Here is a 24,591-nt window from a genome sequence, read left to right on the forward strand (position 1 = left end):
TTCAGATAATTTTTATTAGTTTTGGAAAGGCTTAAAGAAAGATATCTTACAAATAAAAAAATGTTTCATTACATTCAAAAGAAACCAAAATTGAGGAGAAAAAATAACTTAACATTATTTAATTTGCACTTTTTAATCGTTAATGAAAGCAATAGCATTTAGTAATTTGCGGAGAGGCATTTTATCAGTATACTCTTTCGTAGAGGAAATGCACTCACTTTTAAATTTAAGTTTCCCTTAATGCAAATTCGCAGAAATTTAAATTAAGTATGGAAAATGAACTTAGTTTTATAGGTCTTATGACTATTGGAAAGAAAAAACTACAGAAAGTAAACTACAGAAAGCAAAAGCAACACACTGAACACTCTCTGAACTTCTCTATTAAAATGTATATGAACATGTCATTGAGAAAATTATATTAAAAAATGTTCTTACGACGAATAATCTGTATTAATAGAAAAGATCATATTTATATTTAATACTAAATCTGTTATTAGAAGTAATGAATTTTTGGAAGAAATTTTAAAAAGAAATTAAGTATGGAAAATGAACTTAGTTTTATGAACTTAGTCTTATGACTATTGGAAAGAAAAAACTACAGAAAGTAAACTACAGAAAGCAAAAGCAACACACTGAACACTCTCTGAACTTCTCTATTAAAATGTATATGAACATGTCATTGAGAAAATTATATTAAAAAATGTTCTTACGACGAATAATCTGTATTAATAGAAAAGATCATATTTATATTTAATACTAAATCTGTTATTAGAAGTAATGAATTTTTGGAAGAAATTTTAAAAAGAAATTAAGTATGGAAAATGAACTTAGTTTTATGAACTTAGTCTTATGACTATTGGAAAGAAAAAACTACAGAAAGTAAACTACAGAAAGCAAAAGCAACACACTGAACACTCTCTGAACTTCTCTATTAAAATGTATATGAACATGTCATTGAGAAAATTATATTAAAAAATGTTCTTACGACGAATAATCTGTATTAATAGAAAAGATCATATTTATATTTAATACTAAATCTGTTATTAGAAGTAATGAATTTTTGGAAGAAATTTTAAAAAGAAATTAAGTATGGAAAATGAACTTAGTTTTATGAACTTAGTCTTATGACTATTGGAAAGAAAAAACTACAGAAAGTAAACTACAGAAAGCAAAAGCAACACACTGAACACTCTCTGAACTTCTCTATTAAAATGTATATGAACATGTCATTGAGAAAATTATATTAAAAAATGTTCTTACGACGAATAATCTGTATTAATAGAAAAGATCATATTTATATTTAATACTAAATCTGTTATTAGAAGTAATGAATTTTTGGAAGAAATTTTAAAAAGAAATTAAGTATGGAAAATGAACTTAGTTTTATGAACTTAGTCTTATGACTATTGGAAAGAAAAAACTACAGAAAGTAAACTACAGAAAGCAAAAGCAACACACTGAACACTCTCTGAACTTCTCTATTAAAATGTATATGAACATGTCATTGAGAAAATTATATTAAAAAATGTTCTTACGACGAATAATCTGTATTAATAGAAAAGATCATATTTATATTTAATACTAAATCTGTTATTAGAAGTAATGAATTTTTGGAAGAAATTTTAAAAAGAAATTAAGTATGGAAAATGAACTTAGTTTTATGAACTTAGTCTTATGACTATTGGAAAGAAAAAACTACAGAAAGTAAACTACAGAAAGCAAAAGCAACACACTGAACACTCTCTGAACTTCTCTATTAAAATGTATATGAACATGTCATTGAGAAAATTATATTAAAAAATGTTCTTACGACGAATAATCTGTATTAATAGAAAAGATCATATTTATATTTAATACTAAATCTGTTATTAGAAGTAATGAATTTTTGGAAGAAATTTTAAAAAGAAATTAAGTATGGAAAATGAACTTAGTTTTATGAACTTAGTCTTATGACTATTGGAAAGAAAAAACTACAGAAAGTAAACTACAGAAAGCAAAAGCAACACACTGAACACTCTCTGAACTTCTCTATTAAAATGTATATGAACATGTCATTGAGAAAATTATATTAAAAAATGTTCTTACGACGAATAATCTGTATTAATAGAAAAGATCATATTTATATTTAATACTAAATCTGTTATTAGAAGTAATGAATTTTTGGAAGAAATTTTAAAAAGAAATTAAGTATGGAAAATGAACTTAGTTTTATGAACTTAGTCTTATGACTATTGGAAAGAAAAAACTACAGAAAGTAAACTACAGAAAGCAAAAGCAACACACTGAACACTCTCTGAACTTCTCTATTAAAATGTATATGAACATGTCATTGAGAAAATTATATTAAAAAATGTTCTTACGACGAATAATCTGTATTAATAGAAAAGATCATATTTATATTTAATACTAAATCTGTTATTAGAAGTAATGAATTTTTGGAAGAAATTTTAAAAAGAAATTAAGTATGGAAAATGAACTTAGTTTTATGAACTTAGTCTTATGACTATTGGAAAGAAAAAACTACAGAAAGTAAACTACAGAAAGCAAAAGCAACACACTGAACACTCTCTGAACTTCTCTATTAAAATGTATATGAACATGTCATTGAGAAAATTATATTAAAAAATGTTCTTACGACGAATAATCTGTATTAATAGAAAAGATCATATTTATATTTAATACTAAATCTGTTATTAGAAGTAATGAATTTTTGGAAGAAATTTTAAAAAGAAATTAAGTATGGAAAATGAACTTAGTTTTATGAACTTAGTCTTATGACTATTGGAAAGAAAAAACTACAGAAAGTAAACTACAGAAAGCAAAAGCAACACACTGAACACTCTCTGAACTTCTCTATTAAAATGTATATGAACATGTCATTGAGAAAATTATATTAAAAAATGTTCTTACGACGAATAATCTGTATTAATAGAAAAGATCATATTTATATTTAATACTAAATCTGTTATTAGAAGTAATGAATTTTTGGAAGAAATTTTAAAAAGAAATTAAGTATGGAAAATGAACTTAGTTTTATGAACTTAGTCTTATGACTATTGGAAAGAAAAAACTACAGAAAGTAAACTACAGAAAGCAAAAGCAACACACTGAACACTCTCTGAACTTCTCTATTAAAATGTATATGAACATGTCATTGAGAAAATTATATTAAAAAATGTTCTTACGACGAATAATCTGTATTAATAGAAAAGATCATATTTATATTTAATACTAAATCTGTTATTAGAAGTAATGAATTTTTGGAAGAAATTTTAAAAAGAAATTTTGAAAGCAACATCGCAAATAATAGGAATTTCTATTAGCGCTTAGGAATATAAAACTGAGAAAATTATTCAGACCTTGCATAGCTTTAGAAATTAATTTCATTTTAGAAGGATAAAAGATTAGAATGGGGTTTAGCATAATTCTGTTTATATTTCATACTTTTATTACAGTCTATGAACATTTATAATCTGTTAGAATTTCTGTTATATATGCTATATGATTTTAAATAATATTTTTAAATGCTAAATGTTTAGATTTTCAAATATTCTCATATTTTATTTTAGTTATGAAAATTAACATTGATGCGTTGGTTTTTAATATTAAGATTTTTGAACGTATTGGTGCAGGATTTAAAAGCGTAATATTAATTATGGTGAGACAAAGCAAAGTAAAACGCAGTAACTGTAAAAATTAATAACATTTATACCTTTCAATGTAAAAGATGTATTAATGTAAAGGATTTATACCTTTTAATGTGTATAACTGAATAGAATAATAATGAAAATAACAAAATTGTCTCTATGCACAGAATAAGGTCGAAAATTTAAGAGGAAAAAATGAACAAAATTTTAAATTTCGTAATTTTATTTTAGTGATGGAAAATTTAAATGCGATTGTATAGACTAGTGATCTCTTAAGATATCAATTTAGTTCGAAAACGAATTGCATAATATCACTGCTGTATATTATACGTAATTGGCATAACGTAGTTTCCAATTACATATGAATCAATGAATATTTATTTATGTAGTTTTATTAAACCGTAATTTTCTTACTAAAGCAAACTCTGAAACTAATTTTTTACTTGCTATTATTATAAAACCTTTCTGCTGCAGTATTTCTTGTATTATAATAAGTTTCAATTTTCTTAGGCATGCGACATACGATAACAGAAGACGGCCTGTACATCCGGGACCTGAAACCGTCAGATGCTGGGAATTACACGTGCCGAGCATTCGTCGTTGCGCCCCACAGCTCACAGATGAAGGATCGGAACATAATCGTCCACGTCCACTGTACGGTTCGTTTACTTCTACTTCCAATAAGAAATACATTAACTCACATACCTAACTCCGTATATCACTGTACTGCTGAAAAGATTGTTGTTTCTATACGTTACGATGAATGAGCCAGTTTGTTTTCTCCTGAAGCAAATTTTCAATGCAATCGATTAAACTTCCATTGGGGAAATTGCTTTTTTTATTAAATGGAAGAAGCAACTGAATTTTTTTTCCATTTGTAGTCATTTCATTAAAAAATACAATTAAAAACGATTTTTACACAATACGCTTTTATATAAAATGGGTATGATAATTAATAATAAGAAAAATAATTTATCATTGCAATTTATTGGAAATAATAGATTAAATAATTATATTTTCAGAATTCATCTACAATTTTATACCGTTAACAATAACAGCGTGAGGCGTCTACGGTAAATTTAAAAGGAAATGGTTAATACATTTGACAATCCAATTAAATTATTGGAAAATGATAAAAGATAATGGATTATACAATTGAATATGCAATTAAATTAAAATTAATTTCGTTATTTGGGAACACCAGGCTTGGATTATTCGCGATATACAATTGGAGGACTATACAATCTATTACTTAATCTATTTATTATTTCCATTAATCTCTACAATACATTATTATTTTCCTTTCAATGCATTAATTATCATATCCATTTTCAATTAAATCTTATTGTATAAAATTTCTTTTAATTTTATTTTATGTTCTGTTTTTAGTCTCAATTAAATGTTATCAATTATGAAATTTTTAGTCAATATTAAGATACAAAAGATTTTACAATTATAACAAAATTGTGAAATCAAGAAAATTAACTGAACGTCATTCAAAGAATCATTCAGAGATTGAAGAAATCGCTTTGAATATTTAGTTTCGAAATTTGGATGTAAGAGCAATGTTATAAGGATCATTTTACTTGAAGCTGAAATGAAAATCGAACATGACTAGTTCATCGTTAAGTGTACCATGATGGCAAACACGTGACAAAGTGCAACAAAATAGCAAACTCAAAAGCAACTTTCCAGTGAGGAACGTCTCGCCCCCCGATCTACTGCAGACAGCAATACACTTTTTTTTAAATGTAGACAATCGCTCAATTAATGTTTTTATCATTCTTGCTTTAAAACAGAGCAAAAAGTGTGTTTTATGATCTCTGAAATTTTAAGCTTTAAATCCGATATTTTTTGTATTGAAATTTTAATATAATATACATTAAATAATCTAAAATATCTGGCGATTTTCAAAAATTCAGATGACAGTTCGCTATTAACAGAATTTGGCTATTGAGCATTCCCCTCCCCAGCTGTCTTTTAAGTGAACGAAAATGTAAGGAATTATCTTCTTCCTTTACCTTCGTGCTGTAATTGGAGTCACGTCCAGTTGGTCCGGATTTGAATTCCAATGAATACATTGTAATTTCTTATGTTCCGAAATAAACATAATCTAACTAAAAAACTAAATGCAGAAATATTAAAGCGTCTAATAGTAAATGTGTAATGATTAATTATGGCAAAAAAATTCAAATTCTTTTATCTTAGGATGATAAGTTTAAAAACGGCAATATTGGACCTGCAAGTGTGACTCGGAAGAAAGTTTTGCATGCATATTGTTTCGAAAACCAGATGAAATGTCCCAAGCATATATCCCATTTAGTACCTGATCTTCTTAAAACGCTTGGTAAGGTCTTTGAACGATGGTGAGAGTATTCATGTGACTGATCCGTATGGGTTACCTAATGCCATATTACAGCATTAAATTGAAGTACGTAAGGTGGCATTAAACCTTGCTTTCAGCATTCCATAATTTTGAGAATGATCATGTCCACAACTCTATCAGTGCCGAATTATTACATTGAAATACAATATATCTTCAAAATTATCAAATTATAAAAGGAGATTCAACCGTTGAAGGATAAATGAGGAAATAGATGACCTATTTTCAATAAATTGCAGTTTAAATAATCAGCTTTCATTCTTATTTTCTGCATTTCCCAATTTAAGAATTAACGTCTCATATAACTTTTTATTTACTTCTTTCATTTCTAATATATTTTCACATATGCAAATGCCTTTTTCTCGAACAGTTTCGCGTAAGTAATGTTCTTACTTTCAACTGAGTTTTGACTGCTGTTACGCAAGTTCAATAAATAACCCTGTAAATAAATCATGATAGAAAATTGTTTTAAAATTAGTTTTCAGACCTGCAGTAATGTTGGACGATTTTGTGAATGTTTTCCTTTTTATTTATTTTTAGATGGTTTCTATGTATTTTTGTAGTGTTGTATATTATTTTAAATGTGCTTTATGTAAGAATTTTATTGTGTATTTTTCTGAATTTTTAGCCACATGTAGCAATTGGAGATGTTTATTGCAGGTCGTATTTATTTATCAATTTACAAATGCTTGGCTTTTGGTTATAATTCTGAAGTGATCCCTTAGGCAGGTAGCGCTGGAGGCTCTGCCATAATCACACAAACGAAACCAAATCACATACCACACTGTATACTGGACCATGCACAGAACAAAAGCCTCTAACTTCCATGTCAGTGAGCTATGTGGATGTTTTCGTGATTTTTTTCATATACGGTATAGTAAGAATTATTTCCCATGAAATGCATCCTCCTCATCTAGCAGATAGCTCCGCGGTGTTTTGCCGTAATCAGCTAATTCCTAAACCAGAAATCTATCAGTATAACTAGATAAAACAGCTCACCAGCAGCCGAGTAGTAAAATCGCTGAACACTGGTTCTTCCGACCTGGGCTCGATTTCAGACGAACGAATTGGCTGCATGGCCATTTTCGTGGTTTTCCCCACGTGTAACGTATATATGAGCAAGTTTCCCTTAGAAAGTCTTCCACATAACATGCCTCCCATTATTCAGATAACCATTGCGTGCTTTGCCATAATTCAATAAATCAAACCAAAACCATCTAGATAAAACAATGATTTTTCCCATATTAGCTTTCCCAAAGCATTAAATATCAAAGGCCAGTAGTTCAAATGAACTAACATTCAAGATCTAGGCACAAAGCATTCAAGAAAAAATATCGAATGAACATTAGTACCAAATACTAAAGGTCCAAACCATGGGTGTCTAAACTATAACCTTTTAAGGGCCGAATTGCAAAGAAAAAATATTTGAGGGACCGCATTGCTTAGAAAAAAAATTGTGGGGCCACACATATAATATTTTTTAACAAGTTGAAATAAAAATTAGCTCTATATTGTTTTATTAAAAGTAAATTAACTTTTCTTTTTTTATTTTTTTATAATTTGAATTATCTATGTATAGGTACATATTTATAATCAATTTGTACAAGTTTCGTTTCATTTAGTTTGGATTTCATAAAAATTCAACTTAATGAGAAGAAAAATTAAAAAAAAACATATTTAAAAATTTAAAATTTAAGGAGAAAATTCAACTTAATAAGATGGATGAATTTGCTTTTGTTGAACAAGCAAATCGATATCGGGTTCAACAGACGAGGTTGCAATTCTTAATACATTTTCAAGATGTTTGTCGGTGATCTTCGTCCTATTTTTGTTTTTTGTATGCTTCATATGTGAAAATAATTGTTCACAAATGTAATTATTGCCAAAATCTGAAGACATTAATAAAGCATGATTGTGAAAATTAGGATATTTATCGCGGGATAGGTAATATTATAAATCTTCAGTAAAGAAAATTTTCAAATTTTTCTTTCAGTTGAATGTCACTCTGTAATTCAATGCATTCCATTTGAAGATTTGAAGGCTATATAATTTCTCCCGCCGTAGCGTGCCTTCGTGGTGTAATGGTTCTGCACGCTGGGCCGGTATTCAAAAATTAATGCAGCTTATTTTACACATTTTGTGCAACTCAGAGGTTTATGTACAGACAAAGTACTGAAATATATCAAATCTTTTACTTTTATTTGATTGTGCCAAAATTTTAACTTTTTTTCAAACGCTGTTATTGTTTGGACATATTAATAATAAGTTGACTTTTTCCTTGAAATCTCAAATTTAAATCATTCAAATGTTCTGTTATGTTTACTAAAAAAGCTAAATCTAAAACTCAATCTTCGTCTTGAAATTGTAACAGGTTTCCCTTTTGTTTCCATAAATGTTTTTGTTTCAGTTCTTAAATCGCAAAATCTTTTGAGTATTTTCCCCTTACTGACCATGTCACTTCTGTATAATAAATAACATCTTCAAATTCAGTTCCCATTACCTTCAGAAAATTTTGACATTGTCTATGAATAAGTCTATGATTGAAAATAAGTTAAACTTGCGTACGCTATTTTCATGTGACCCGTATTACGAAATGGATTTCACATTCCGTGGAAATCGCGGGAGCCGTACGCGGAGGACTTTAATACATCATGACATACTTGGCGTAGCCCGTATAGGGTCATGGGGCAAACTTTGTTTTGCAAGGTGAACCGGGCTGCGCCTTAACAAAACAAAACAAAACATCATGACATACTAAGATGTTTTTATTTAAATTTTTATTTTAAAATAAATGTCAGTGAATCGATTATATATGAATTAAATTCAATTTTCAGATTCTGATTATTTAAGAAAGCCTTGTTCTTTCCCTGTCAAATTTATTTTTGTTATTTAGAGAAATACCGTTGCTTTGATTTTAAGTCGTTTCCATTGCTTAATTCTTAGCAATATTATAATCAGAAGAATGAATTTCACTTCTTTCTCTGTTTGGATACCAATATATGGTGCCGAATTGCAATTACTTTTGTTCGATTTGTTATCACCATAGAACTGGGGGGAGTGAACTGACTTAAAAACAAAACTCACGGGGGACAGGGCGGAAGATGAGATGTCTCAAAGGAGTTTTTTTTTTTTTTTCTTTCTTTTCCATTTTTTCTCCCCTTCGCCTCCTCGTTATACCGGTGTAGGGCTATGCAGCCTTGGAAAGGAAAGCCCACATGTAAACAAGATTCCCAAATGCGAACTTCTAATTTAAGCTTAAATAAATTGTTTTTGTTTTTAATATAAATTATTTTTAATTGATACATTGCTTTAACATGTAAGCATGCTACGATACATTAAAAAAAAATCTTTTAAGTCCGATGATGGAGGTCGCAAATATTTCGCAAAATCGCAAAGGCTAAAATTTAAGTAGCACAAGTTTGTGAAAACTTGCAAAATGCGAAAAACAGCGAGATCTGCCAACACTGCCTTGAACCCAAGTCCAACTACCAGTGGTTGTGGATTTTATTGTTTGGCCCCAATGGGTTAAAGTATAATTTTTATGTAATAATTCTTTTATATGCATTTCTAACATTTGATTAATGAAAAATATGAAACAAATTAAATTGGAATATAAATGAAATCGGCAAAAAATCAGATTTGTAATTTTAGCTTGATGGTGACCAGTATTAATTTCTCTATTTAATACGGAACATTTGTGTATGACCTATTTTCCCAAGTTAACTTACAAATGTGTTCCTATAAAAGTCTCGGTTTTTACAAAATATGAGAAATATACTGGCGTGGATCCTAATTATCGAATATTAGAAGCATCTGAATCTTACTTCTATGTATACAAAATATTTTCACCCGTGATTTAGTAATAGGATAGCTTTATATGCTAATCTCTGGCATTAGAATATTCCAGTTCAAAGTACATAATATAAGAAACTGCTGCCATAATATTAACTAATCATTGCTCAGTTATTAATTTAACTAGAAAGCCCGGCGATCATACGAAATGACCGCTGTTCTAGATTTTATAAATTGTAATTAAAATGATTTGTGCAAAGGTGTCTGCTAATTTAAATTGAATAACCCAGGGCAGGTTTTTACAAAGTTTGCATTATTTATCTTATTTTGTAATCTTCTATGTTTATTTCAACTTTACTTTGAATTCGATTTCATAATGTCAATTTCCAATGTTTAATTTCTACAAATAATATAGTACTCAAATGCATAAATATGAAAGTGTCGGGGACGGTTACTCGAGTTAAATAGAATTTCTCTACAGTAATTGATTTTTACTCCAAATTGAATTGACTAAAATGCTTCATAAGAATAAGTTCTTTGAGTATCAGCATTGGTTCATAATTCCTTCTATTCACGGAAATATTTGGCCTGACTAGAATTGCCGGTTTGGCTTTTACTTATAACTCGAGTAAAGACGAAACACTTTCGTATTTACGTATTTTTATCAATTATTGTTCATTGAACGGGAGTTGGTTTGTTCCCCTTGAAAAGTCAACTAATTTCCGATCAATGACAATGATTACATGTTTTAATTTTATTCTTCATGATGATTTAACTCCAGTCCCCGTTAAAACATTATTAACATTTTGCTTTCAAATTACTTCAAAACATCTTTCAAAATATAACTTACCAGTATGGATTCACACTTTTAAAATAATTCTACTTTAATTAAACTTAGGAGATAATATAATCAATTAATCAATACTGTTTAGGAAATAAATTAAACTAACTTTGCAGCAATTGCGCAAGTAGTAATAACTTGTATTGGCACTAAATGGATTTAAGATTATATATATATATATATCAGCGTAAAATCAGTATAAAAAATTTAAATATCAGTGTAAAATGTATATGAATATGCTATTGTGTACGTATCAGTGTACCGTCAGTGACTAAACCCATGTGCACAAAAATGTACCAGGGCAAAGTTAAGTAGTTGCTCATGAGCTTTATCAGTGTACCGTATCATTGTAGCAGCACCTTCTATCTCGTATAAAACTGTTGTCTTATACCTTGTCCCTGTATGGCCGTCTACAGTCAAAAGTTCCTATTAAACTCTCGATGCTGCGGTCCTGGGGCGCCAGGGAGTTTTTGCGTTGTACAGTTGGGGATTACTGACGATTCCCAAATATTCCTTGTAAAATGGCCGGATATCCGGACTCGCTCTCACTGCCACCTGTATCATGAGACCTTTTCTGAACTTAAAGCAAAGTGGCTGAAAATATTTTACCTCCCAGTTTTCTTTATAAAATAGCTAAAACGTTGTTTTTTGAGAATATTCCCAAAACCACATTCGATCAATCGTAAGCAATTGTGAAGGTCTTGTTAAGAGAATTTGGAGAAGGAAAGAAGGAATAAAAATACAAGCTGGATACTCAGAAACAAACCAAGATAAAATATATCCCAAGAATTAAAAAGTTATGTAAAAAGAATAAGAGAATACTATAACTCCACACCTTCTTTTACGATACCCATGTGCTAGCCTGATATAAGCTGAAGATTTGTGCAGAAGCACTACAGTCAGTTTGGACATCTAGTAGTATAATGGTAGATATAAACAATACGGGTAATTGCTACCTCTTTTTGGGAAAAAAAAAAAAAAAACATACTTTTCCGTATGTTGATAGCAGGACTTATGAAATATACGAACCGGTGCTACTGCGTATCAGATAAAGCGGAAAGTTGTTTCTTATTCAGATTGTCTGTGGACAGAAACAAGCATTTTGTTTTACTAAATTTTATTACTTTGACATTTGGCAAACATTGATTTATCATTTTGTTTTTCTCTAAAAGTTTCCCAGATTCATTGCTCTAATATGTTCCTCACTTTCAACAAAATGAAAGCCAGCATCTGTAATGTTTGGAGCATAAAGTGATGTTTCGGTATCTTTAGACTGTTTTTATAGCAATATGGTGTGCTATATTTTTTCGCAATCAATATATTATATATTTAAAACACTATGTACTATTCTTTCATAAACACAGTATATAGATTCGGATAAGGTAGGGTCTCGAAGTGCAATATTCTCTTTTTAGAAGCGTAGATTACTAGCTTGAACGGAATCATATACCGCATAAGGCGTGGCTGTATATGCGTTTCATTTCTCCTTCCGGTTAGAGATATTTTATCTGTCGCCGCCTATGGTGCACATGTAGACAGAAGTAATCTTTCTACCGGCATTTTAGTGGACCTTTGGACAATATTCTGTGTGGTGAGGAGACTCAGTGTCTGAAAAATTCATCCGTTTACCATGAAGAATATTTAATTAGTTGATTATTATGAGCGAATTTAATATTGTTCTCATAGAAAATAACCTTTGTAAACCGGAAAGTAATCCTTGCTGATCTCAGCTCAGGATGTTAATGAACCATGGAATGTGAGACTATAAAAGAATCTGCGCTCTCCAAAATCAACTCAAGTGAATGCATTAACCATTACCGATATTATACATCGGGTTATTTCCGCATCGCGAATGATGTCTAACTGAAAGACAGGGCGTGTTTGGAAGATGTCCGCAACTTTTCAACTAAAGAAACAACCATTGGAAATATTTAGTTAAATGGATTGTAACACTTCTTTAATACTGCCATTTCTACCGAAGTAAAATATTCAATGTTAGCCTAAAAGATAATAAAGATTACTGTTTCATCCATATAAAAGAATGACAACTATTTTTCCATTTCATACAGTGACAACTGTTTAATAAGCAAAACTCATCTTATACCGAATGTACATTCAATGCTATAATTCTCTGTCATTCTCATTTTCAACATTTTATATTTTTAGGCCATGCTCTCTAACGTCTCATCGACATTCCGCCTACGATCCGTTATTGTCTTTGTTATCGTGGCTCCAAACAATTTTTGCTTTAACCTCTGTAGTATAGATATAAGACTTTTGTTTACAGTAGTTTCTGAATTCCTTCTTGTCTATTGCGGTAGAAGTATCAGCCAACTTCTTAACTGATTAGAATTATTTTAAGCTGTTTCTTCTTTTTTCTATACACAATCATTTAACCGAAGACTAAATTAATAATTCCATTTCCAATAGGCTGAATATTCATAAAAATTTAGCTGACAGAAAACGCAATGAACGTATTCTAAACTAAAGACATTAAAATATTTTACATTAAATTTATTTTCCGACTAGCTACTTAATTCCTTTTTTATTTTACGTAGTAAATATGAAATTAACATCACTTACTTCTTTTGAAGTTTAAGTAATATTTTTAAAAACGTCTCTGTAATTTTAACGTGAAACAGCTGAACTGTGTACATGTGAAAAATATACCTTTTCGCAGTACAGAATGTAGCTTTAAGTAAACAAATACTTCTAAAACAGCGAATATTTCAGTTTAGAGAATAAAGCAAATAATTTGTCTCGAGCTGAAACTTTGAAGAATGCGCAAAACATGATACATTGAAAGATGAGATATAGCTTCCCCTTTTCTATTCATCCTCTTCTTTCCTTTCCTTATTCACTTTCATGGTTCTTTTTTAAGAATTCGATTCCTTTCGAAACAGGCATAGTATGCTACTCAATTCTTGTTTTAATATTGCATTACAAAACACGATATCACTTGATAACTATTGAAAGAGTTGCGTACTATCATATATTTTTACTTTAAGGTTCGACACCTTTAATGTGAAAGTGCAGAAAGCTGAGATTTCTTTAAAAATATTAGATAAATCTTTTAAAACGGAAAAAATTAGGCAAACGGCAAAATTTGATACATTTTAACACAGACTTCTAGCAATCTGATTTATATTACGTTTTATATTTATTTCAAAACTGCTTGCTATAAACGTTACAGATACTGCAGCAAATATAATCAGCGTTTGTTTCGTAAATTTTGCGGAAATTTGGCATTTGTTTTTTGGTATGGTCTTTTTTTTAATACTAGTTACTATAATTTACCCTTAGCATTGTTCCTGAGTACCCTAATTTTTATATTTTTCATATAAAAATGTCGTTAATACACATGTATATACTGTTAAAATTTAAGATAACCCTCACAGAATAAACTTTCTATTTTCTCTAATATTTGACTGTTATGAAGAAAAACTAATAAATTAATTAAATTTGAAAGTTTAATTAATTTGTTAGTTACTTTGTAGAGTCCTGTTCGTATAGGGAGCATAAAATGTAAACCCTACTGAGGCCCATATAGCGAATTCCTGCTATGTCTTGAAAAACAAATAACTGCCGACGTAGGTTGTACAACCTCTTTAGTTTAACTAAACTGAGAAGAACATACACATACTCGGTGCTCACAACAAAGCACCACTTGTGGCGAAGTAACTTATCACAAAATAGCATGTACAGTCGGAATGCTTGGCTGTCTACACGGCTGACTCCTATTGCAATCTAAAACAGATTTATGGGCTGCACACAGCAAAGTAAAATATTTCAAATATATTCAATATTCATACATTTCATAAGCAAATACAATCATTTCCATGCTTAAGAGCTTTTAAATTTGTTTACAATAAAAAGCTTTCATTATGCAGTCTGATTATTGTTGCCATAAAACTTCAAGTACACTGTATCTATCTTCATAATATATATAAACATCTTTTTTTGGAAAGAGTGTGTTTCAAATTAATTTCTGGGACCACTCACTCAAAAAAACATTATTATAGTTTTGTATATTTTAATAAACAATGTGCAGCCTGTTTGGCAAATTTTGAACTCAAAAACCAGGAGAACAGATTGCAGATCAAAGCAAGAGAATTATTTCTTCCTTTTATTGCAACAAAAGTATTCTTGATCAGAAAAATTAATTTTCTAGTCATTCGTTATTAAAAAAATAACTTCATGGAGATTTTAAACACAAGTTCTCGTTACTTTATAGAAATTTACACTAAACGTAAACATAAATAAACAGATAAGATAAAAATTAAATTAAATACAATGTTTGAATTGGAACCGAAAGAATACACTGAATATGAATAGTCTGAATACTTAAATTAGTTACAGTTAGAAAATATATTTTTCATCGTAAGAGTTTTCGTAACAGTTCCCTAATAATATGTTAATCTTCTTAAACTTTCATATTTTTTTTTCTAAAAAAAGCTTGCGAATTCAAAACAGACTCAGCAAAAAGTACCATAAAATATGATGACATTATAATTAAAAATCTAGCTATATTAGCTATATTACTGAAGGATGAATTAGATAAAGAATTTAAATATATTACTAATTAGTTTGTATACGAAAGTTTCAGAAATACTAAGGCAAATTATATTTTTAATGTAACAAACATAACTATTATCTCTGAGTAATATAAAAAAATATCGCTCCTCTTTCGGCTTCTGAGCATTTTCGGCCATTGTTTCAAAGTGAAACTTAATTTTTAAATTCTTCTGAAAGCAAAAACAATGTTGATATCCATGATTAGAAGATTGAGCATTAAGCCCCTACAATTTCCAGATGATTTTATTAAATTACAGAGTGATTAGGTTAAGTTATCTGAATATGTCAAAGAACACAAGAGATAACTGCTTAGGGGCAAGGATAAATTCTTGGAGCACTTTCTAACTGTCTCGTCTTCATGTTACACAGGAAAAAACCAGAAAAACCTACCAAGTCGCCAACTCGTTCGCGTCGGATCGAAATCGGGTCGAACTTCCAGCATTGAACTGCCTTTACTGCTTGGCCACAAAAGAAACAAATTAGAGAGCGATCCAAAAGCCTTTAAACATGTTTTCTCTTTTCAAACCGCTGCAGGGATCAAAACCAAATATTTAATGAGAGTGATTAATCCTCTGAGTGGCACAAGATTTTAGATTCGTCATGAAGACCAGTATTTAAACAGCATTTATTTAGTTTGTATAATTACTTATTTTAGTCTGCATTTTCTTAACAACCTGCTTACCAGGGGCGAGTATTAGCACAATGAACACCATTTTGATTATTTATCCAAAGTTTCATATTGGAAAGCTATCCACTGGTAAATAAATTTAAGCTAGACTGTTCTCAGAAACGTTGTGCATTTGTAACTTTGATATTGTTAAGAAGATTTCATCTATGAAACTAATCTTAATGGGCATTAACCGTTTACTAAGTTTTCATTCTAGCTGGTCCTTCTCGTGATGAATGGAGATCATCTTCATAAGCCTTGAAAGAAACTTCCATATTACCTGCTAATGACTTTTGCAAGCTTCATTCCAACAAAACTAACTTTATCTCACGGGGTTACAGTCAATTCCAGTGAAGCAGAATAAATGCATGGAATGTATAACAGAGAGCATCCATAAAATTCAACAAAAAGCAACAGTTGTTATAATTGTGACAACTGTTGCTCATCAGCGCAATACTTTGAATTTTCTAAATGTTCCTCAGCGCAATACTTCGAATACCTACCCGAATCCTTCTTTTTAATCTGGATGGGAATCTTCCTTGATGGTCTAGCTATGAGATATCGTCAAAAACCGGATTCTTAGGATAAAAATTGTTGCTAAGGCAACTGGACGGTGTTTCTACTTATATTTTACTGAAGCTATATTTGCAATTCACACGCTAGTCGCTTCAGAATTAAATGACCTATAACATAATACATTAAATAAACGAAAAGAAACACTTAAGTAACCATGAATTCCACTAAACAAAAATTACAAACAAATTATAGGGTTATAATTAATCTGATAATGCTATTTTCGTCTAATAACCCTAACAGACGTCAAACGAATTATCGCTACGTTTGAGAAAAATGATAAAGCATTGCGAAGGTTAAAATAACCTTTGTAATCAAACAGAATTTATAACATAAGTGTACTTTTCTTTGAACAGCATAACCACAACTCGTGGTGTTAATAAATTTAAAGTCCATTTTAAATCAAACGTTGAACAGTAATCAAGGACTACATAATTAAATATTTTTAGAAATTGATAAACCAATTCTACCGGAGTCTTAGAATTAAAGTATCAGCAACAAGAAACCACAAAGCCAAATAATTACAACTATTAGATCTGGCAGGAAAAGTAACCATGTATCGCTCAACCACTATCTCTGTCTCAAATCCAAAATACTCATCTTTATATACTGACTACTATTTTGCATCCTGCTGAGAAATGCAGAACGTCCATAGTAAAGACTGAAAATATAAATAACCGGTTGTATCAAAAAACATTCTTTACAAAATAAACAGAAAATTAGTATATCCGAAACACCAAAAGTGTAAATAAATATGTAAAAATATTAAAAGTTATTTCGCAAACCCGAACTAAAATCAAGTGACTGCAAATATTATATAATTTTCAACAATATGTTTTTGATTGTAGATACGTTGCTCAGTTTATTTATGAAAATAACTCAGCAGATATTACATTATTATAATATGACATATTTCAAAAATTTTAGAAATTCGAATTTTATTACTGCTCTTAGTGCCTTAGTTTGCATTTAATTAAATATGAAATTATAATTTCATGTTTGATTCTTATGCTCCATTTCTACCTTAATGTGCAATTGTAAAGCAAGTATTTCGAAAGTCTTTGTTAAGGTTATTTTTCAGTATAAATATAAGTTTTATTAGAAGAGAAATTGCATCAAAGCAGGGCATTCTCATAACATTTTCCAACCTCATAAAAGTTTCCAAATTTAAAATTATCATATCAAATACACGAATGTGTATTTGTTATGATATTTACGAACTTTTGACTGTATGAAAAAAATGTTGTTAGATCTGGAACTGAAAATATGGGAGAAGGAAAAAAATTGAGTTTTCCAATTACCAAGTGTTTACTTAAGTGTATATACACATATATATTTGCTGTAGGTATATATATGTATCGTGTATATATATATACGAAAACATTCTTATGACTTTCTTCTTCATATTTCGACCAGATAGATGGAGTTCTATTTTTATATTCTTATTTATATTACAAAGGTTGAACGTTTGATTCTTATATACTTGTGTATATTGAACGAAATTTATGTTTTATGAGGAATTAATATTGATGAATTTATGTTCTGAAGGGACTTCATTAAGGTCATTTTCTAATTCGCCAAACTAATAAAGAAACATTTTATTACAGATTAATAGCTCTGTTGCTTCCGGGTTTATTTAAACAAATGCTCACTCCAACTGTAAAAAGTAAATTCTTAGAAGACTTTAAAAGGTCTATTTGAATTATAAATTTAGTCTATTTTTATGATGAAACAATCAAGAACTGATCTCAAAGAAGCAATGTAATTGCATTTATGATGCTGTATGTGGAACTTGCACGTAAAATATGCAAATAAATTTTGATAATAAGAATAAGCTAATGGATAATCTAGGAATAATTATGTCTTCCAAACAAAAAAACATCAAAAGGAAACAACACATTTTTAACAGACACTTTCATGCTTTATGTTTAAAAATGCATTGCTCTTTCGTAAAACCCAATTTGTCAGGTGCAGTTCCAGTTACTTCTAACAATGACATCTTCTAACAATGAAAATCTAAAATTACTTTGTTTCATTAAGTTCTTGAGAGAAATTCTATAACTGTTTTTGAAACAGACTTTCGAGTTTAAAATAGGTATAACATGAGAATGTTTAACGTGGCTTTCTACTTTCTTATTTTTAAAGTACAACATGACATTTTGAAAATACATTTTCAAAAACAAAAGTATTCGGAGATTAAAGCCTAGTTTAAAATTTTCACGAAACATTTTTTTGTGGTCAGAAACGTTTGAGGCAGAATCTCCAAAATTTTCTGCTCGTTGCATTTCTTTTTGTTACAAGAAGCGACCATGCATTTATCCTGCAAAGATAGTTTGAAAGAGTAACTATTGAGCGAAAGAAGATTTTTTTCATTTGGCTTTCACATGGCCTCTCCCGAAGCCAGTTTTCAGAGGATTACCGTTCGGCATAGGATAAGAACTTTTACTTTAATATGATTTAAATTTAGTCAATTGTACAAATGTTTTAAAAGCAAGATGTGCATTTTTAATATAGTAATTTACACCTTTATTATATACTTGAATAATTAATTAAATTGATACACATTACACTTCATTTAATGTACGAGTATAATATACTAAACTGATAATTTCACCAAAGTTAACGGCACTGTAATTTGTAAAAGGTGTTTTATCTTTATATTTTATGCACCTGGTACGGTATCATTTCCATTTTTAATCGCAAAAATGGTGCAATTGTTTATAAAATATCAAACGTGTATATACGATTAATTACACATATGAAATGTATATTGTGTTCGTACAATGGCTCGTATGTTCGTAAAGATTTTAATAATTTATAAAAATTAAGTAAATCAATTTTTTTCTCAAATCTATGTATGTGCCAGTTTTTGTATTCGTTATATTTTAATAATTTCAAAAGAAAAAGCGATTTAAAAAAAACTCTAGTCCGTCATGCAAAATACTAGCTCATTAAGTAATTTTAACCTTCATTTTTAGCACTATTTGAGCTTGCTTTACATTAGAAAAACTTCCTTTGCGTAATCAAGTTTACACTATATTTTTGTAAAGGTAAATTTATGTGTTTATGAAGTATTTATTATAAGATCAAGTTTATTTTAATACTCCGTTTGATGTAAGAATTGAACAAATGAATTCATGTGCACTTTTAAAAGGTGGAATTTGCTTTTCTTAAGAATATATTTTAATTTCTTTAATATCAGTGAATGCAGATTTTCATCAAAAGATGGCTAGTTTCTTACATTGTAGTAAACACCCATGGTTGGTAATATTTTAAGTCAATATCTCTTCATTTGTTCTTCGTATTGGTAAGCCTTTTGCAATAAAAAGATGCAATAGAATAATCTGCAAATATGTGATACATGGAAATTAAAACTAAATGTGCAGTCATAAGGTAAAGGATGGTCAAACATAAATTGAACTCTATCTTTGGCGATTCTGTATATATTAGTAATTATAGTTCTAAGGTACAAAGGAGGATGCACATTCCCTCCTCAAAGTAGGGTGCGATCTATCTTCCAGATGTGTAGTCTCTGAGTATAGTGCAGTGTTGTAAGTTGCGGGAGCATATTGCTGTTTTGAAGCGCAACACGCGAAGTGGTTGAACAGATTTGAATGTTTACATGAAATTAAATTAAAATATATTATGTTTCCTAAATAAAACGTTTTGTGTTTATACACATAAATAACGATTTCTTTATTTGTAAATTTTAAAAATAGCTTTTTTATGATTATATGTTTTTGAAATTCAAACATTAAATATTCTACATATAAAATAAATTTGTTAAACACCTCTGTTTCCAGTTCCAGGATTTCATGTCCCAGTAAAATAGACAGTATTGCCATTTGATGGGCATATTAACTGTGGACTTTGTACGGGTACTGATATAAATGACTGACTGCGTATGGTATCGTATTATAGATACCAACTATAATACGGTATTTTATGTTGAAATTCTGTTTCAGCTATTTTCCGATCATTTGGCTTTGTGATTTTTAACAGCTGATTTTAAATACAAAATCTTATTTTCTATGTCTTTAATTTCTGGACGACTAATTTTAAACTACTAAGCCTAAGGTAACTGTTTAGTTTAAAATTGTTTAAACCTTTTCATACTTTTAGTACATGTATAGATATATAAATGAGCAGCTGTAAATTTTATTACTTTCGTTAAGAAGACAAAACTTGGAAAAGCACGGAATCAAGAAATATTTTAAAGAAAAATGCTTCCTGAAATTAGCTAGTTCGAGTCATTCCAGCGACCGAATAATGTTCCTTCTCCCCAAAAAGAAGTTAGAAACATTTCTAAAATGCAATAATTTCATTCAGAAATGAAAAGACGTATTAAAAGTTATAAATCTCACAAAAGTGGAAAAGTTATGAATTTTATGAATAATGAAAAGAAAGTGTACATATTTTCTGTTTGAAAGAGCTTTTTCACAATGCATTTAAACTGTTGTGTTTATTACGCTTGTTCACTGCTAAACAGACTGTATATTACAGACCCTCATTCTTCACAGATAGGCCTGTATGGCACTCACCCCACTTAGAACGAGCTCATGGAATCATCGGATCATCAGCAAATCTCACCTGTGCTGCCCACTCCCAACCACCACCTGTTTTCGAATGGTTCCGCGAGAGGGCACTGCTGGGGAACAGTCCAATCTATAAGATCATCAATGAGAAGTGGAAAAGCATTCTACAGGTGAGTTTCTGTGTTTCAGAAGCTCGCAAGTTTTTCCAGATTACAGTCGACATTGCTCTTTTCTATTTGCGCATGACAAGTTCAAAGTTAAATGAAATCGGAAATTTTAAAAGCATTAATTACTTTTTGGGATCGTAAGATTAACATTTATCAAAATTAAAAGATTAACAATAATTTAAAAATAAGAATTAAGGAATAACAGTAATTTAAGATTAACAGCTTCAGAAATTTTACTAATTTCATTTGCACAACTGTAAAGTTTAGTAAATTAACTTTAAATTAATAATTAAATAATATCTTGAAAGCTGGCATTTGCGAAGCTTTGTAAGTTCGATACATTGCCATTCCTCCAACTTGAATTATTACATGTTAACTTAAGTTACTTATTTAACTTAAGCTAACTTGTAACTTGAGTATTAAGTTACCATTAATATTTCTTTCGAAAGGGGAGGAACAATTATAAATCAGAAAAATACTTTTAAGTAAGGAAAATATATTTAAAATTTCTAAATATATTTTCAAGGATATAACATCCTTTATAAATTAACGAAAGTGAAAGAAATATAAACATATTCATATGTAAAATAAATTTATATCATGAAACGCTGAATTATGCGTTATTTCACTGCAATAATCCAGAGTTCCATCATTTAGAACGGGTTATTTACCTTATACATCCTATGCCATTTTGAAACGAAAGGGAAGTTTGTTTTTTAAGCTTTTCCTTTTGTTTGCATGATGTTTGTCTTGCATACAATGAATCCGTTGTAATTCTTATTCAACCAGTTTTATTGATTTTATCTTAAGTAATAATTCTTTCAGTTTTTGTTATTTTTAAGAAAGATAAAAACATAATTAAGAAAGATATATTTAAGAAAGATAAAAACATAATGTTAAGTTAAAGTTTTTGACTTTAATTTAAGATAACAATGCACGGTTAAGCGTTATTTTAAATCACCTGAACAAGAAGAAAAACGTCTGGAAATTAAGGGGTAAGAACTGAAGGAAACTACTTAATCTACAGAAAGCAAATGAACGTTATTTGCCATGCCTTTATCCCAGTTTTGACAGAGAGCCGCAGTAACTGAATTAAAGGATTTTTCCTACCCCCAGCAACTGGATAGTAAGTTTTACTTGGCAGATTTTATGTGCCTCCCTGTTGCAATCATATATGTACAATATTATTAAAAACTTGCAGTGTACCAAATGGGATATTTTTAACTTTGAGCGGCACAATTTTTAAATATATCTTCTTCCGAAGACAGTTAATTAATTAGAACTTTCAAAGTGCCAATAATGTTAAATAATAACTCGAAGAATTTGGTTATATAACTTAAACAATAAAGGTACCATTGGAGAGGGAGGGTACATGAAATCCTACTGTACTTAAAAAAAAGTGCAATTCAAAAAGCACCACAATTTTTACCCCAATATATAATTGAATTCACTTTACTCATAACGTTAATTAAACCGAGTATATGGTTGTTGTGTTGTGATTTAGAATACCGGCTTCGTGCTTGTAGAATGACCATACACTTATTAAATTAAAATTCTCAAACTTTAAGTTAAGCATACTGTAATATTTCGGTAACAAAAATATGAAAATATTATATCAAATGACCATTCAAGAGAACCTATAATATAATAAGAATAAAATAAACAATCGACAGACTCAATTCAGGTCTTTCTATTACTCTTTTATTAGTACTTTTAAAGGTTGATTACTCTGTTTTCCTTACATGGGAACATTTAATTAGGAAATATTTCTAAAAAACTGGGTACCCAATTATATAATTATAATATTATGTACCTGATTAATTGGAACAATTACTACAGAATACCGTTTTATTGAACACATTAAGTCTGCAACAAAAAAGAAAATATTTAAATTATTCTTTCAAGAGTAGATTTTGATCTTCAGTCACACAAGCGAAAGAGGCATTTCCCTTAACATAGTAAGATTAATTAAATTTAGTCCATAAGCAAAATTACTTATAATATTTCTAGAATCAGGAGGACTCGCAAGTAAAATTACAGTCCATCAAATTTGTATGCGTTAAGCGGATTCTAGAGTAAACAGGAAAATAATAGTACGATGAACGTATCTTGGACGAAGCTTCTTGACATTGGTTTGAAACTGGAACGGACACGGGCTCCTTCCACTGCTTGACCTCGAACGCAAGAACAAAGTAAACGAAGAAGTTGAGTCAGGTCCATGTTTGGGGAAGTAAACTCGGCACCGCATTCGAAAAAAGTCAGGACTTCGGAAGCTGTAGAACCAGACTTTAGTCAACCAAGATCCTAGATACCGCCTGTATGTAGTCTAAACGACGAAGCTGAGTTTGTCCATGTAAGACATATATAACTTATACGACAGGCAGGTATCTAGATTGTTCATCTCAAGTAGAATAAACTGGCTCAAACGTCGAGTTCGTTATCTAACTGTATCTAAATATGGATGAAGTTATTTCTTAAATTATTTCACTGCTCCTCTCGAAGATCAGCACAAAAGCTCAAGGGAGAAAATGCGTATGGCCAATTGAAGAAAATCACGACTAACTAAAAGGTGACGCTAACTCAGGTAGAAGCTCTCCAAAAGAAGCGAAACCTTTTTGTGAACAATTAGTTCAATCACGTATATTAAATCATATATTAAAGAGAAATTTAAGCAACTAATTTTTATTATATTTGATGATTAACTTAACGGCATTGTTCAACTCTGCAAATTGTACTGCTGTCTTAGAACTTCAACTTCCCTAACAATCAACACCCAGACGGCATACTGTAGCGTGGACATAGCCATTTCCACTCGTTGACCTTCCCTTGATCGACATTAACCCTTGATCTTTCATGAAGAAGAACATGTACTCAAGTTCCCCAAGTAAGATAAGACAAAAGAATGTTCTCGAAAAATCTATGACTTCATAGCCACTCGAAACTGGCGCAGGAAAATTTTGCCAGCTCTCCTGAATTCCTTCATATAGAGAATATTGCCCTTTTTTACCATTTTTAGTTAGAAATTTCACAAATAGAAATGACATTGAAGCACTGGTTTTAAGATACGAATTTAGTAAAATGAAAGCTCCCTATTAAATCAAATAATAAGGAAACAAAATTGCACTAGAATAATTCTAGTTTCTAAATAATTACAATTACAGTATTCTTTAGTCAATAAATTCATAAATTTTATTATATAATATGGTCATGTCTTACCTAAGGCTCGAAGCCACCAGTGTAGGAATTCATCAGTCTGCACTAAACACCAAACCTTCCGAATTCGAATACTCAAGTTAGATGCGCCCGTTTTTTGTTAATTTTCCCCGGGGTAACATGCATACCAGCCACTTTTAAAATGTTTATCATGATAGCATCACTTCTAGGCCTTGCTATATTACCCTTAATCAATTT

The 24,591-nt window shown here is 29.9% G+C and overlaps 1 protein-coding gene across 1 annotated transcript in view; it reads left to right on the top strand.

The window, feature by feature from the left end:
* LOC118200683 (igLON family member 5-like) overlaps nt 1-24,591 on the top strand; it is a 324,052-nt gene that overhangs the window by 280,261 nt on the left and 19,200 nt on the right. Inside the window, exons 5-6 of the mRNA XM_085826055.1 lie at nt 4,158-4,301; nt 20,999-21,183. Coding sequence (XP_085682181.1) covers nt 4,158-4,301; nt 20,999-21,183 — 329 coding nt within the window. The remainder of the gene's footprint in view (nt 1-4,157; nt 4,302-20,998; nt 21,184-24,591) is intronic.

Source organism: Stegodyphus dumicola, chromosome 10 (assembly GCF_044657685.1).
Source record: "Stegodyphus dumicola isolate Sdum_Otavi_A_Nest chromosome 10, ASM4465768v1".
NCBI lineage: Eukaryota > Metazoa > Arthropoda > Arachnida > Araneae > Eresidae > Stegodyphus > Stegodyphus dumicola.